Below are 15,536 nucleotides of genomic sequence, written 5' to 3'. Positions count from 1 at the left end.
CGAGCAAGGTTGGATTCCGCGGTTTGGCTATCGTTATTAGATATTATTATGTAGGTACCTAGTTAGTTACTTGTTTACCTACCCAAAACTCGTAACTAGTACACATTTTCACACGAATGATTAGTAGGGCCAAGCATACTTGGATCGGAACTCTCACATGAGACGGCTTTATTTTTATAAAAATCTCAGAAGCGTCTAAAAAATAATTATTTCATTGCTTATTCGATTTACCGATTCGATTGTGTGTATGACGTACTGAATCGGTAATGGAGACACGAATAGCAGCACATTCCTAAAAATAACAATATGGCGGCAATGGCGTGTAGTTATTAATATAAAATCGTTTTCACGTTGAATTCATTAATATTGCCTGTGTATTCCTTCTCCAATCGTTGTTATTGATAATTCTAGAATATTTATAGTGTAATTTAGATTTTAGGTATATCGGTAATGTAAAATATGTTACCTTTTTCAAGTTGAGCTTTGATTTTAGCAGTGCATCCAAAATCGGTGTAAAATGACTCAGTTTTTGCCCCCTAACTTGCTGGCATTATTTGCTGCCCGCGATCCTATCCCATATTTACCTCCAGCGGCGAAATTACCGCACGAAAAGAAGCAAAAAGGTTACGATGGAGTTGGTTCCTTTCTCAACATTTTTGAGGTTAGTATTTTTCTTCTTTCTTTTATAAATTTCTTAAGCATGACGAACAATTCATGACAATTGAAATCAAACCTACTTCTAATTTCTATTAACGACAGAATTATCGCCAAGGAACCTACAATAACTTTCTGAAGAAGAAGTATAAATGTTGGCTATGGAGTCTGTATTGGCGAGCGGATTAATACGCATTAAATAAAATGAAAAAAAAAAAAAAATGAAAAAAGTATTTATTTAACCAACTTAACAATCTGACACCTTAAAAGTAATAATAATGTTTTATTGGTTACATGGCTTCCATAGTAGGTGTGAACCTGTGTTATGGACGCCAGTTTCCTCTTAGCAGGTTTATATAAATCTAGGCGTCTTACACGTATAACAAAATAAAGTTAAATGGTAAATAGGTACAATAAGAAAATATAAGTTATATAACGAAAAACGACTGGATTTGCAGAATGACAATGGAGAATTTTTAAAGTTTGGGATGAGATTCAGTTAAGTATAATTAGGTTTAAAAAAACTGGGAAAAAAGATTATGTACATGTCAAAATAAGTGATTCTGTTTCAATGTAGTTTAAAGTCAGAAGATGATCCAAAAGAGCCTTTTTACATTTTGTGTAGGTCATGGAATAGAACTTAACTACTGCATTTAGCTTATTGTAGAGAAAAGGAGCCAGGAAATAATGCTGTTTCTGAATGTAACTCGTTCGAGTTGGGGGGACATTACAAATTTTGTAGTTACGACGAGCAGAAACAAATAATGTTTTATCATATGGGACAATAAGATGGTGATTTACTATAGTATGGTAAATAAAAATTTGTCGGACTGTGAGGACTTTACATGTTGAATACAAAAGATTTGTTGGATACCTAAATGGTTTGGAAGTCATTACCTTTAGTACTGATCTCTGTGCTCGTTCTAGTTGGATAATGAACGTTTTACAACAGCCACCCCAAACTGAAATGCAATAATTTATTAAAGAGTAGCAGAGGGCGTAATACAACATATTTAAGATTTTTAAGTCCGCGATGCCACATAGTCGCCTAAACACCCAGATCATTTTTCGAACTCTTGAAGTAGTCATATCTACGTGTGCCTTCCAACGTAGTTTATCATCTATGACTACACCAAGGTATTTTATTTGATCAACACGTGAGACTTCTGGACAATCGCAGGTAGTTCGTTGTAATTCATTACATTTATGCAGTTTAAGCGCTAAGTTGGTAGGTGGCCCGGTATTATTACGAATGGAGAATGCGAGATATTTAGTTTTTTCCATGTTTAGAGACAAAACATTGGAATCTAACCAATGCGCCACTTTTTGAAGCCCCTTCTCCGCAAGAAAGTAGGCCTCTTCCCATCGCATTAAGCCTCTAAGCTGGGCTAAATTATACGTGAAATACCTACACGGTAACTAGCTATTAACCCACCCTAGCTCACACCTGAATGCCAGCAGACAACCTTTGTACTTTTTTATATAACCACCATAATATTCATGTACTGTTACATGTACCCAGTAGTACCCACTGCTGTAAAAAAACTTAAAAAAACACGCACTCACGCCTTGTACTAATGTACTCCCTTGCGGGGTAGGCAGAGGTGCATTGCTGCACCCACTTTTCGCCAGAGTGTTATGTTAGTCCCAATGTAATAGGGGGCGGGCCGATTGCCATTTCACAGGCACATCCAAGACCCGAGAACAAATATCTGTGTTTAAACAAATATCTGCTCCAGCCGGGAATCGAACCCGGGACCATCGGCTCAGTAGTCAGGGTCACTAACCACTACGCCATTCGGTCGTACTTAATCACTGCTGTACTAAATCATAACTTTCAAAACCTTCCAGCACCCCTCAGAGACGCCGCCCCCAACGCGCGTGGAGACTCGCGAAGAGCGCCTGGAGCGCAAGCGGAGAGAGCGCGCTGAGCAGACGGCCTACAAGCTCGAGCAGCAGATTGCGCTGTGGGACCCGGCCGCGAATGAGAATGCTACTGCTGACCCGTTCAAGACACTGTTTGTTGCGCGTGTGGTGAGTTATATATTATACTTAAGATTTCGGTTACGCTATGTGGGGCTCCAATGTAAAGCCAATTTTAACCACCCCTTCAACTTCCTGATTATATGCTACTTTCTCATCTATGTACTCTTTCAATTTGATAGTTCTTAGAGCCTTTGCTAAAACCTAAATAAACACAGCCTTAAGTTTGTATTTACAGTAATATCAATAAATCTATATACTCCTTGCACTGCTGTACTCTCTTGGAAGTTGGTAGTTTAATACTAAATTCTGTTTTCTTCCACAGAACTATGACACTTCAGAATCTAAACTCAGGAGAGAGTTTGAAGGCTATGGACCTATCAAAAAGGTGAGAAAAATCATTGGTAACAGCTGTATTGTGGTAAATTATTACTAACACACACTTATCAAGGTTTCAAAATCTGCAGTCAAGGTGATGAATTGTTGATTCAAAAAATAATCCCTGTAATACACTTTTATCTACTTTTCTTTTCTTTTGCGTGTCTTGAAACCCCATACCTTGTAAACAGAATGCCACTGACGTGGTGGATTGTACAAGGCAGCCCGTCAGCTTATGCCCTTAGACATTTTTCTCAACCATTACAATAACCAATTGGAATATTTTCCAGATATCGATGGTGTTCAACAAGGACACGGACAAGCCGCGCGGCTACGCCTTCATCGAGTACGAGCACGAGCACGACATGCACTGTGAGTGTTAGCGGAATAGGCCCCCGTAGCCGGAGAGTGCTCAGTCCGTTTGGGGGGTAGAATCGAATGGAAAATACTTATAACTAGGAACACTTAACAGAAGGCGGCCTTATTGATCCTTAAAAATTAGATAGATTAGATGGATCTATAAATATTCTTTATTTGTACACAAAAATTGTATAGAACTTGTTCTAGCACAAAGGTACAAAACGAACCTTATCACTAAAATAAATTTGAGAGATGAAGGAGTTATTTGCGTGGAATTAAATAGTGTCTGTGAAGTATTCGCGTTAATGTAGCTAACAGAATATATTGCGGGCTTCATGCCAGAGGGGTGTATACGCAAAATTCTCATTTTTTACTCCACATAATCATTCATATTGTATTTATTCTCTTGTTTAAAGTAAATAATGAATGCAACAGTATATGCTGTTTTCCAGGTACCTAGTACTTACTCATAAAAGTGCAGCTTTTTTTTACACTCGTAATATATTCCAACCATATAAACGATATGAAATTGATATCCGAACGGACTGGGCACTCAGATATCCTCAAGATCATTTAAAATTTCATTATTGTTATTTTAAATGATATTGGGACGAAAACTTTTCTGGAGGGGTGTTTTAAATTTTATAAATTATTTTGGTTTTTAATGTTATTAAAATTTTCTTCACTTCTATAAACTTGAATATTTTGTTTCTTAATTAATCTGTGAACATTCTTGCGTTTTTGGGATCTGTGAATGTTTTTAATCGGTTTATTAATAATGTTTAAACAAATCTTCATTCGATTCGTTCTGAAACTCTGGGGTGAACCTCCAGAAAAGTCTCAGATCAGAACCATAAACAAACATTTTTGATGGCGTATTATTTTTTACAAGAGACAAATTGTTATTATGATTAATAAATATGTTTTTCTGTAACACACAGAACTCGACCCAGCCGTAATAGACCGCATCCGAGATAGTGGCTTTAAACTAGGTTTGTATGTGGTAAGACGCCAACATACAACTTTTTAAAAATTTTAGTGCAAAAATTATTACATAATTAGAAATTGTTCATGTTTGGTTGAAAGGCGACTGTTTTTGACGTGGGTTGTTTTTTTGTATTTGACAATGACATTTGACAAGTTTCAATAGAAGGAAGAATAGAAAAAAATATATATATTGATAATATTTTTTCATTCTTATTTATTATAAAATGTATTACAGAAATGTTTTATGAATTGCTGAAAATATGTAGTTATTTATTATTTACTGTATACTAGTATCTATATAACAGTTTATGAGCTAAACACGATTCTACTTCTTATGTAGAAGTTTAATTTTGTGTTTACTGAGGGTAAAGTAGACACAAAATACATTTTATTGATTTGTTAGGTCTGTAATGTATCTTTAAACCAATATCACAATTTCAATTTATACACTTTAATTCAGTCTCTCTCATTTATTAACCCACGTCAAAGCAGTCAGCCCATTCCAAATTTTGTCGGTTAAATTCTTATTTTAAATTAAATTTAAACATAAAAAAGCGCAAAGGTACCTCACGTAAGTAAAAAATGCGCACCAGGTAAAAAAAAACTCGTCGAGAAATCTCCGATTACTCTACGCGTGGATTTTTAAGAAATAAGTATTAAAAAAAACCAATGGCGTAAGTAAGTAATCGGTGGGTATGAGTCTTGAATAATTAAAATTTTAGTAACATCGAGTGTAAAAGGACCTGGTAGGTATTTTTTGTGTTAAAAACAAAACGGTGGGTATTTTTTGATGTAAAGGTATATTTGGCGGCGTTTCGGTTCGGTCGGTAGGTATAAACAGGTTTTTTATTGATGTTCAATGTGATGTTGTGGAAAATTATTTTTGGCAGAGCGGTACATTTTTTTTCTCACTATGGTTACATTTTATTTTGAGTAACTACGATATTTTGGTAAAATTGTGGTCACATATTTTAGACAAATGGTTTTGTAAGGAATAGTATATTGAGATAAGTTTAGATTTTCGTCAATATATTGTGCCAGACATTTAAGAATATGTAAAATATTAATGGTTAGATCGACCAAAGTAAGTAACAATCCTCGTGGACTTTTTACTAAATTATTCTTGTTTTCTGAAAACAGTGAATTTATTCTGTAAATTTTACTGAATACCAGTATTGCAATTTACTCACCATGCTTGGTGTTGTAAAGTGTAAAACTTATTATAATTATGTTATTTCTTGAAAACTATTTCCCAATCTTAAGAGCCAAATTACATAGTTATTTTTATGAAATAAATTAACTCAAGCATAATAGTAATGTTACTTTTTATGGAGATCTATCTAATAAATTCCAATAATATCTTATGTTAGATTATTTTCATCACATGAATAATTTAGTAAAAAGTCTACCTAGATTATTGTCCGTACATTTCTATACAAGATCAGGCGTCGAGCACTTTGATTTAAAATTTTAACTTATTAAATATCAAAGAGAACGCAAAAAAACCTCTTATTTGCGAAAAAACAGCACTTACATTCACTTATCTCAGAGCTTTTTTTATGATGACAGTCACACAACACAGACATTACACGACTAAACTCCCGATGTAGAGATACCTATTTTAAAGTTTTTTTTATAAGTAACTAAACTTGTGAAATTCTGAGTTAAGTCTTTTTAGCTCTGAAGCTCTAATTTCGTTGAAATTACACACACGACAAATCTATCTTTCAAAATTAACTTCCAAATCTTCAGTTAAGATTAGACATAACGCCAAACCTATCTATAAAATCTAACTCCCAAATCTCTCTCAAACGTCAACGTGCTCGACGCCTCATCCCCCGTTAAACCCCAACGCACACTTCAACGCAATCCACGTTGCAGCCGCGTACAAGCACGCCGACGGCAAGAAGATCGACGGCAAGCGCGTGCTGGTGGACGTCGAGCGAGCCCGGACCGTGAAGGGGTGGCTGCCGCGGAGACTCGGTATGTACACTATAAATAAATAATTACTAGCTGATCCAGCAAAGGTTACCGACATAGCTGTCAAAATGTGTGTGTCAACGACCTTAGGAGGGTAGCCGGTAGTGGTTGGATGAGGAAAGCCGAGGACCGAGGGTTGTGGCGCTCCTTGGGAGAGATCTATGTCTAGCAGTGAATGATTATTGTATGATGATGATGATGATGATACAGCAAGCTTCGCTTCGCCTTAAAATGTTATCCCGTGAAGTCAGTTTTCCCGGCCCTAAGCTTCATTATTATTCATTTCCAGTTAATTCTATCTTCTCCAGCATCACATTTCAAATGCCAAATGCTTCTATCCTCTCTTTGTCGAATTGTGTTATGGTTCATGTTTCGCTGTCATATAGTGCTGTACCCCCAGACCCCTGCAATACATCCCTGAAATGTCTCTGAGCACATACATTTAACTTAAGATGATGGCTGTAACCTTCCAGCTTTGGAATAGACCCTGCAGTGAATTATTACGCTCCTTATTCTCTTTTTTTTCGCCACTGACGAAAAAGAGCAGTGTTATAAGTTTTACGTGTGCGTGTATCTGTCTCAGACGTAGACGGCTCAGCCGTTTAACAGTTCTGCGACTTTTAGGGTTGAATGTCTGGGTTTTTTTAACGTTGGTTAGCTTATGCTTATGTTTTTAACCTTTCCTATGCCGAACAGCCGCGCACACATGTAACTGCCGTCTGCCGGCGCTTTTTGACAGCAGAGAGCGCCCGCGCGGGAATCACATTTATATGAATATTTGGGTATTATTGTTTGGTACTCAATAATGTATCGATTGTAATTTATTGTCAGATAGCTAATGAACGTATTACAATGAATTTTATTGGTTATAATAGTTTTATTTGATTTCTATAGGTCATTGATTACAGATTTTTACTTGAAACTGCATCCATCACAGAAAAATACCTCTATTTCAATATAATTTTAGTTCCAATCCAGGTTTTTTTATACTTATTACTTGAAGAAATTATATAGCTATCAACTGATATCAATAAAGTATAAACTCTAGATGAAATAGATTCATAATTTATATTTTGAAAACTAACTATAATTTGCTTTATTTCAAAAGACTCCATTTTCTGTACATGTGCATGTGTGCGTGACAAGAGCTTGCTCCAGTGCGCCGTGTGCCAGATCTGTCCCAAATCAAGGGTGTTCACTTTTGATGAAATAAAACAGGAATGATAATATTTTTATAATGTTTCGTATTTTAGCATACTAAATTATAAAAACTTTAACGTAAGTTACTTACTGAATCATATTTACTAATTTGTTAACCTACTTTCAACAAATATGATACTATAAATATATACATATATAAATACATATATTTATTTATATAAATAGGAGAGGTGATCACCGTCTCAGACACATCGATATCATTCTAAAGAGCCTAAACTTCACGTTCACTAGAGCGTTGATCCTAAAAAATAAAACACGCTGTATAACAACCCAACGCACTTCGTGTACACACACGAGCGGCGGCCATTTTGTTTGCGTATGTGTGTGTGTGAATTTTGGATGCACCTTGATAAATATTAATTTTCTCTAATATTTTGGCTATTTATTGAATAAACCGATATAAATATGTATTTTCAATAAAATTATCTTTAGAAATGAAATAAATTATTTATTGATGTTTTTACATAACAGTATAGAAAACAGTTTACAAAGTTACGCACCCTTCAGGCAATAATCCGGTACAATTTTAGATCGATAAAAGCTCGATTTTTTGTATTTTTTTATACTATTGATTTATCACTATACCTTCAAAATTTAATAAATAACAAGAAAACATAGTATTTACTAACCTTTTGACGTTTTTTCAATACGAAATCACTATTTTATTACCAACAGTCGCGAGTACAAGGACTGTTCCTGGTACTAAAATTTTAATTTCGCGCTACTAGTAAACAAGTGAAGTTTTTGACTCAATGAATGTTGTCGATGGTTGTTTCATTCATATAGAATAAATCACAGGTGATTTCATACTCTATTTCAAGATAATTAATAACTAAAATCACAAAAATCGCGATAAAGTGCTCTTGGGACAGATCTGTCACTAGGCAGACAAGGGGGGTTGGGACAGATCTGGCACACGGCATTCTAGAGGTTAAACAAATGAATAGAATCCCAAATTAATGACACCTATATTCTTACCTTCCAGGCGGCGGCCTCGGCGGCACTCGGCGCGGCGGCTCCGACGTGAACATCAAGCACTCGGGGCGCGAGGACAACGAGCGCGAGCGCGAGCGGTACCGCCTCGAGCAGCGCTCGCGGGACGACCGCGCGCGCGCCTCGCGCCGGGACCCCGGTGAGTGAAGGGCACCAGCTCAGCATGTGCTGTAGAGAAAAAGGCGAAAGAGCAAGGATACAGCTCAGCATAAGCTGTGAAGATTAAGGGCGCAGCGCTGGTTTATAGCTTGTATTAAAGAGGACAACGGTCGGTGAGCAAGTATTACAGAGCACAACGAGGCAGGGACCCCGGTGAGCAAGCAGGGACCCCGGTGAGCAAGCAAGGACCCCTGTGAGCAAGCAGGGAACAAGTATTACAGCTCAGGGACCCCGGTGATCAAGTATTATAGTGCAGGGACCCCGGTGAGCAAGCAGGGACCCCGGTGAGCAAGTATTACAGAACATCAAGCACTCGGGGCGCGAGGACAACGAGCGCGAGCGCGAGCGGTACCGCCTCGAGCAGCGCTCGCGGGACGACCGCGCGCGCGCCTCGCGCCGGGACCCCGGTGAGATAGTTAAAAGGCAAAAGGCTCCAGCTCAGCGTGTGCTGTAGAGAAAAAGGCGAAAGAGCAAGGCACCAGCTCAGCATGTGCTGTGGACAACCACAGCGCTGGTTATAAGCTTTTATTAAAGAATACAACGGGCGATGAGCAAGTATTACAGAGCACAACGAGGCAGGGACCCTGGTGAGCAGAACAAGGCTGCAGCTCAGCTTGTGCTGTGGATAATAAGGCGATAGGGCTGGTTTATTGCTTGTATTTCAGAGGACAGCGACAACTATGCTAATCTATGATGTGTTAAATCTATGTAGATATGCAGGTTTCCTCACGATGTTTTTCTTCACCGTAAGAGCGGTACTTAATTCAAAGAACTCAATGGTACATGTCAGCGTCGGGATTCGAACCCAAATCTCGTGAGAAGCGGGCCCTTATCCGGCTGAGCTACCACCGCTCTAACCACCCAACTAACACTAATCTCTTCTTATCACTTCCAGCACCATCGTCCACGCGTCGTCGCTCCCGCTCGCGCTCCAAGCGCCGCTCCGAGTCGCGCTCGCACCGCCGCGAGCGACGCGCTGAGGAGGAGAAGTGAGTTTATGTTATCTACTAGCTTACTGACATTATGGGACTTACCATAAAAACTTACCCCCTTATTCATAGAGAAGTTACAAAACGTTTTAACTAATAAACTGTTTTGTCCCTCTCCAACAAAGAACAATTTGTTCTTTGACAGAGAGGGACAAAACAGTTTATTAGTTAAAACGTTTTGTAACTTCTCTATGAATAAGGGGGTTAGACAGTATTTAACAGGTGTTTAGCGCTGTTAAACGCCTACAAAATTTGTTAAATTTCGTTATAAACACGTTTTTTGTGGTAGCACAGTAAATGCTTATGAATGTAATCACCGAAGGGGTAGTCAGCTAGTCAGTGTTGACTGTGGTGAGTCACCTGTTTTTAGCTGTGCATTTGTTTTCACGTGATAGATCGCCAGCCTTATCGCCGTTTTTGAATGAGCACATTGCGAGGATACACATCGAGAATCTGGATGTGTAGATATTCTCACGATGATTTCCTTCAGCGTAAATTCAATGTTCAATTAATACGAGTTCTAATAAATTTAAATAAAAATCGTTTACCTTTACTTTACCCTTTTCCCTCTATTGTTGTACACATGAGAAAAGAGCGGGGCTTTACTTTAAACCCTTTTGTAGCAGTAAAGCTCTAGTCACTAGTGTGGAATACAGAAACAAAACTCATGATTTCTTTATCCCTTCATCAGTGGCAGCGGATCCCGCCGCCGCCGCCGCTCCCGCTCGCGCTCGCCGCGCCGCCGCAAGGACGACAGAGACAAGGACAAGGAGAGGGAGAAGAAACGCTCCCGACGAGACAAGGAGCGGAAGGAGCCCAAGGTCAAGCCCGAGCATGTCAAGGTCAAGGAGGAACCCACTGATGGTGAGATTTTTAAATGTTTTATGGGTCCAAATAGGGTTTATAAGGCGCTCCGGCTAAAGTAAGACCTGTGGCCACACGATTTCGTTATCGACGTTGATATACTCGTTGAATGCTCTCCATGCGTCCAATCACACCGCTGTATTTACATAGCGCGATATAGTGATATTTATCTACGTCGATAACGAACTGTGTAGCGGCACTTTTGTTTGCGACATCGCAAGGATGTTAGATACACGGAACGGCATAAGAAGCGCTCCCGACGAGACATTGTTCGCTTCGTGTTCACTCACATCGGGTGGACACGAGAGCGAGCGCAACGGAAAACATTTGTCACGTCTCGCGCCCCGTGCTAAGCCAGCAGCGGTTGAATGAACCTGTTAAGTAGGAGCGCAAGGTACGAGTGAAACGACAGGGGTTAGCACACTGATCTGTTTATTGGAGGTAGGCCTGTTATATCGTGTGGGCGCAGCCACTACTCGTATACATAGATGTAGGTACGCACATATACAACATATCCTCCCCTTAAATTTACAATTTAAAACTAGGTAGTAAAACAACAAAAACAAAATAAAAATTACATATAAGGTTTATAATTTACTTTAGGTATGGCGCGCAACACCCTACCACCTACTCTACGACCTTCAACAGCTGTGTCGGGTTCTGACTCAGAGTCGATAGCTTCCTGAAACTCCTCATCATCATCAGATCTGAGATTACTATCAGCTACTACAGAATGGGTCTCCGGCGGAGTTCCCGACGCGCTCTGCGTCTCGCCAGTGACAGATGGAGAAGTACACTCAGTTGCCGGCGGCGGGGGCTCCCTGGCCGGCTCCAATGTTGCCGACTGAGGAGTTACAATATCCTCAATATCTATTGTAGGCATTCCAGTTTGCGAGTCACAGCTGTTATCAGTACCATTATACATTAACAATTGGTTTTTATGCTTTTTTAATGTAACTGAAGTAACAAGGTCTTTAATAAGATAAATCACGTTTCCAATTCTTTTAATAACTACGGCTTTAATCCACCTATGTTGCTTATTTGCGATAGGTTTTTTATATAACACTATTTGCCCTTCACCATAAGTTTGTTCGTTATGACCGTTATACGATTCACTCTGCAAACACTGTTGTTTCCGAACATGATCAGAGAGGGCGCTCGGCGGTGACGATGACGTCGCGGGGGTCGCGGGGGGCGCGGGGGGCGCGATCAGGTCAAGGCGTGAGCGGAGCTTTCTACCAAAAACTAACTCCGCGGGTGACAGTCCCGTGGTTGTATGTATGGAGTTTCTGTAGTCAAACAAATACTTCATTATTTTTAAGTTAATTGGTTTTGAATCATTACTTAAAATGCTAGATTTAATTCCCTTTTTAATAATTTTCACGAAACTCTCGGCTTGTCCATTACTTGCCGGATGGTATGTTGGTGACGTCAGATGGCTGATGCCGTTAGCTGCACAAAACGCTTCGAATTCCTGCGACACGAATGTCATAGCATTATCGCTAACCAATGTGTGGCATACACCAAAAGTCGACATAAATTGTTGCAATTTTAATATTACCGCGGCGGTGGACACGGTCGACATTCGGATAGCTTCAACCCACTTAGAATACGCATCTACGATAACTAAATATGTTTCATTATTTATAGGGCCTAGGAAATCTATGTGAATCCTGTAGAATGGGTGCGGCGGGTAGGTCCACACGGCGAGCGGCGCGCGGGCCGGGGTCGCTCTTAGCTGTAAACATACGTCACAGCTGGCTATCATTTTATCAATGGCCTTATCTATCCCAGGAAACCAAAATCTACTTCGCGCTTCAGCCTTACATTTTACTATTCCTAAATGTGATTTATGTAGTTCTGCTAAAACCGAGTCCTGTAAACTGTTAGGTATAACCACTTTGTGGCCGCGCATGATACACCCGCTTTCATATGACAACTCCGTTCTACAATAAAAATATTGCTTTAACTCAGGTTCAGTTATTTTAGGCGGCCAACCATTAAGAATGTAATGAATCACTCGCGTTAGGACGTTATCTTGACCGGTTTCCTTTTGTAATATTGATCGAAACGAATTACTAACGAAATTTTCTGTTCTCACATCCACAGACTACCCCGAGTTCTCCCTCCCCCCGCTGGACATGCAGATCAAGCAAGAACCGGAGGACGAAAACAAATACAACCCCGAGGAGGCCAACGGAGAGAACGAGGAATACAACTATTAGACTGTCGCTCCGGATGTTTTTAATAAGCTGCGTACAGACCGGCCAAACGAACGCCAACGAACGGGTTTCGTTGACCTTCGTTGCTGCAAGCTGCCCTGTATTATGTATGATAAATATCCATCGTTGGGCGTTCGTTGGGCCGGTCTGTACGCAGATTTAGACTGTCGCTCCGGATGTTTGTAATAGAGTGCTTACACTGCTCACATTGTTTACTATACTTTGTCAAATATAGCATTAGTTCTTTGACTTTTGATTGACAGAAAGTGCCAATTTCTCCATAGTCGGTTAGAGCATAACCAATTAACCAGGTATTAGTGGTTGACTTTTGACACATCTGTCAAGAATTTTATATGGAGATGACGTATAAATGATGAACCAATCCCTGGTCGGTTAGATAGCTATGGAGAAATTGGCACCAAGTCTGGTACAGATCAAAAAACAAATAAATTTTACGTTGTCTCGTAAAGTGACGCCTCTAGCGGAAACTATCATGAAACTTTTGACAGATAATGTATGCAGGTGACAGAAGAAAATGTAAACTTTGTAATTTTTTCGTAAATTGCAAAACCCGTACGAGACGTGCTGGTGAATAAAGTTGGCTTTCCCTTGACAACTAGTCCATCTATGGATTTGATGCTATAATTTACAAAGTACAGGAACATAAATACACGAGTCACATTTGTTACTAAAACCGGTGTGATAAGTGTAGTCAGAATGCTAGACTATTTCATAACGAAATCTTGATATTTAAAGGCAGTGGATTACATAAATCACTGCGAAATATGAAATGCAAGATTTGACCTTATTCTGACGCATAAAAATGGTGTTATTTTTTGTCAAATATTTTCTCAAAAGTCAAAATGTCCATGCTAAGTTGAATATAAATTGCCAAAAGATGAGTGAATGGGCCAGTTATGTTCAACTAAAAACTCTAGCGTTAGTATAGATAAGGTTTAAATTAAGTTGATAACGAATGAAATAAATTGGAAGGAATTATAAAGTACTGTGTTTTTTTTTGTAAGTATAAAATTGCGACATAGGCACAATAGATCCATAGTATAGTTAAATTCCCACTCAACCAATATGTATTTAAGTATGTATATTTTGGACCATATTTAATTGTTTACGTAGATAGTATTGAACTTCACTAATAAAACTCCACCCTATACTGGGTGTTTTACGTAAGCCGAAAGAGTCAGGTCATTTAAAAAACTAAATTTATGTAAAGAAAATTGTGCTCCCTACAGTACCGTACTTTACATTGGCGCAATCCAGTTATAATATTCTAGTCTATGGGCGCAATTAGGACGTGATAAAAGGTTTTCGCCGTGCTCGCCCTTGAGGCTGCGCGATGTGAGTGAATGGCCGAATGCAAAACTTATGTCACCTATTAATATCGCCCCGTGCTAGCCCTTCAGAAGGCCTAGGACGCAAGACGTGACAAAAGTTTAGCATCGAGCTCACTCACATCGCGCGGCTTCGAGAGCGAGTGTGTCGGAAAACTTATGTTACGTTTTTACGTGTCGTCTTTCGCCCCGTGCTAGGCCTTCTGTATTGTATAACTAACTATAACATCCATAACGTATATAATATTATAAATGCGAAAGTAACTGTGTCTGTCTGTCTGTCTGTCTGTCTGTCTGTCTATCTGTCTGTCTGTCTGTCTGTCTGTTACTCTTTCACGCCAAAACTACTGAACGGATTTGAATGAAATTTGGTATACATACGGTCTAGACCCTGGGAAAGAACATAGGCTACTTTTTATCCCGGAATTCCCACGGGAAAACTTTTTAAGGCGAAGCGAAGCGCGCGGGAACAGCTATAACGTATAAATACGACTTATGGAAATTCGTGTAAAGAAAATTATTGTAACTACTTCCCATAGTAAAGTCACCGTAGTACATTCTCTAGTATGAATACCTATACACTAGCAAGTGATTTATATTGCATTTGCTTTTTACCGCAGGGGACGATACGGTCATTCACACAGCATCCGTTTTAGGACGATAAACCTTTTTTATCGACGCTTTAGATACAGTGTAGGTATCTGTAATGGTCGCTTTACATCTGCCGAGCGGATCCTCATTCTATTTATTTATTTATTTATTTATTATAATAACAATAATGCTTAACAGCTACGGCCAACACGCGATTATTGCTAGGTAGTACAAAAGTATATAAGTACTTACAAAAATTATATACAAAATAGAATTTAGCATTCACAACAAATACAATTAAAATTACACAAAATCAAACATAAAATACAACAAACATTTAAAAACAAAGAGAATTAAAATTTAAATAAATTGAGATCATTTTAAACAATAAATAACACATAATAATATCTATCTATCGTTTCTATTTACACTATTATGTACACCCGAGATTCCTAAACGAAAAGTACTATGTTAATGAGGCTGTCTGCAATATTAACCCTTTAACCAGCAGAAGGATCCAAGTGTAGCAGAAAAATGAAACTTTGGGTATGGGTTATATATGTAAAGCTTCATTAAAATTCGAAAAAAAAATTAAAAAATATATATATTTTATATGAAAAAAACATGGTGGCAATATAATGTACACTGCCGGTTTGAACTTTGGTGGAGTTTTGTTTTTTCTTTGTTTCTTTTGGATAGTGATCTGCAATGAGTGGAGTGAGGCGGAGTGGGGTCTTGTCGGATGATGCTGTTGCCCATGAGTTGGGGGACGCGTTTGGTGTTCCGGATGGTGCGGTTTCTGGGGA

At 38.8% G+C, this 15,536-nt stretch overlaps 1 protein-coding gene across 2 annotated transcripts; it reads left to right on the top strand.

The window, feature by feature from the left end:
- Positions 1–298: 298 nt before the first annotated feature.
- LOC105392723 (U1 small nuclear ribonucleoprotein 70 kDa) lies at positions 299–13,179 on the top strand. 2 transcript variants are annotated; one of them, XM_048624175.1, is made up of 10 exons: positions 299–661; positions 2,506–2,688; positions 2,963–3,025; positions 3,306–3,387; positions 6,244–6,345; positions 8,549–8,592; positions 9,020–9,122; positions 9,611–9,704; positions 10,396–10,568; positions 12,678–13,179. In XM_048624175.1, the coding sequence occupies exons 1-10, from the start codon at positions 518–520 to the stop codon at positions 12,791–12,793; spliced, it is 1,104 nt and encodes a 367-aa protein (XP_048480132.1). In that variant the 5' UTR covers positions 299–517; the 3' UTR covers positions 12,794–13,179. The 2 variants fall into 2 exon arrangements, with proteins under 2 accessions (XP_048480132.1, XP_048480131.1); XM_048624174.1 differs by lacking the exon at positions 9,020–9,122 and having other exon boundaries at positions 300–661; positions 8,549–8,695.
- The last annotated feature ends 2,357 nt before the right edge of the window (positions 13,180–15,536 follow it).

This window comes from Plutella xylostella, chromosome 11 (genome assembly GCF_932276165.1).
Source record: "Plutella xylostella chromosome 11, ilPluXylo3.1, whole genome shotgun sequence".
NCBI lineage: Eukaryota > Metazoa > Arthropoda > Insecta > Lepidoptera > Plutellidae > Plutella > Plutella xylostella.
Note: the sequence above shows the minus strand (reverse complement) of the source record. Positions and strands in the feature narration are given on the sequence as shown.

Excerpts from the sequence above, each read along its gene's own strand:
- LOC105392723 (XM_048624175.1), top strand. The coding sequence starts at position 518 with ATGACTCAGTTTTTGCCCCCTAACTTGCTGGCATTATTTGCTGCCCGC. Across the intron at positions 8,593-9,019 it reads GCGGCGGCTCCGACGTGAAC|ATCAAGCACTCGGGGCGCGA; the intron begins ATCAAGCACTCG and ends GTATTACAGAAC. Across the intron at positions 10,569-12,677 it reads CAAGGAGGAACCCACTGATG|ACTACCCCGAGTTCTCCCTC; the intron begins GTGAGATTTTTA and ends TCACATCCACAG.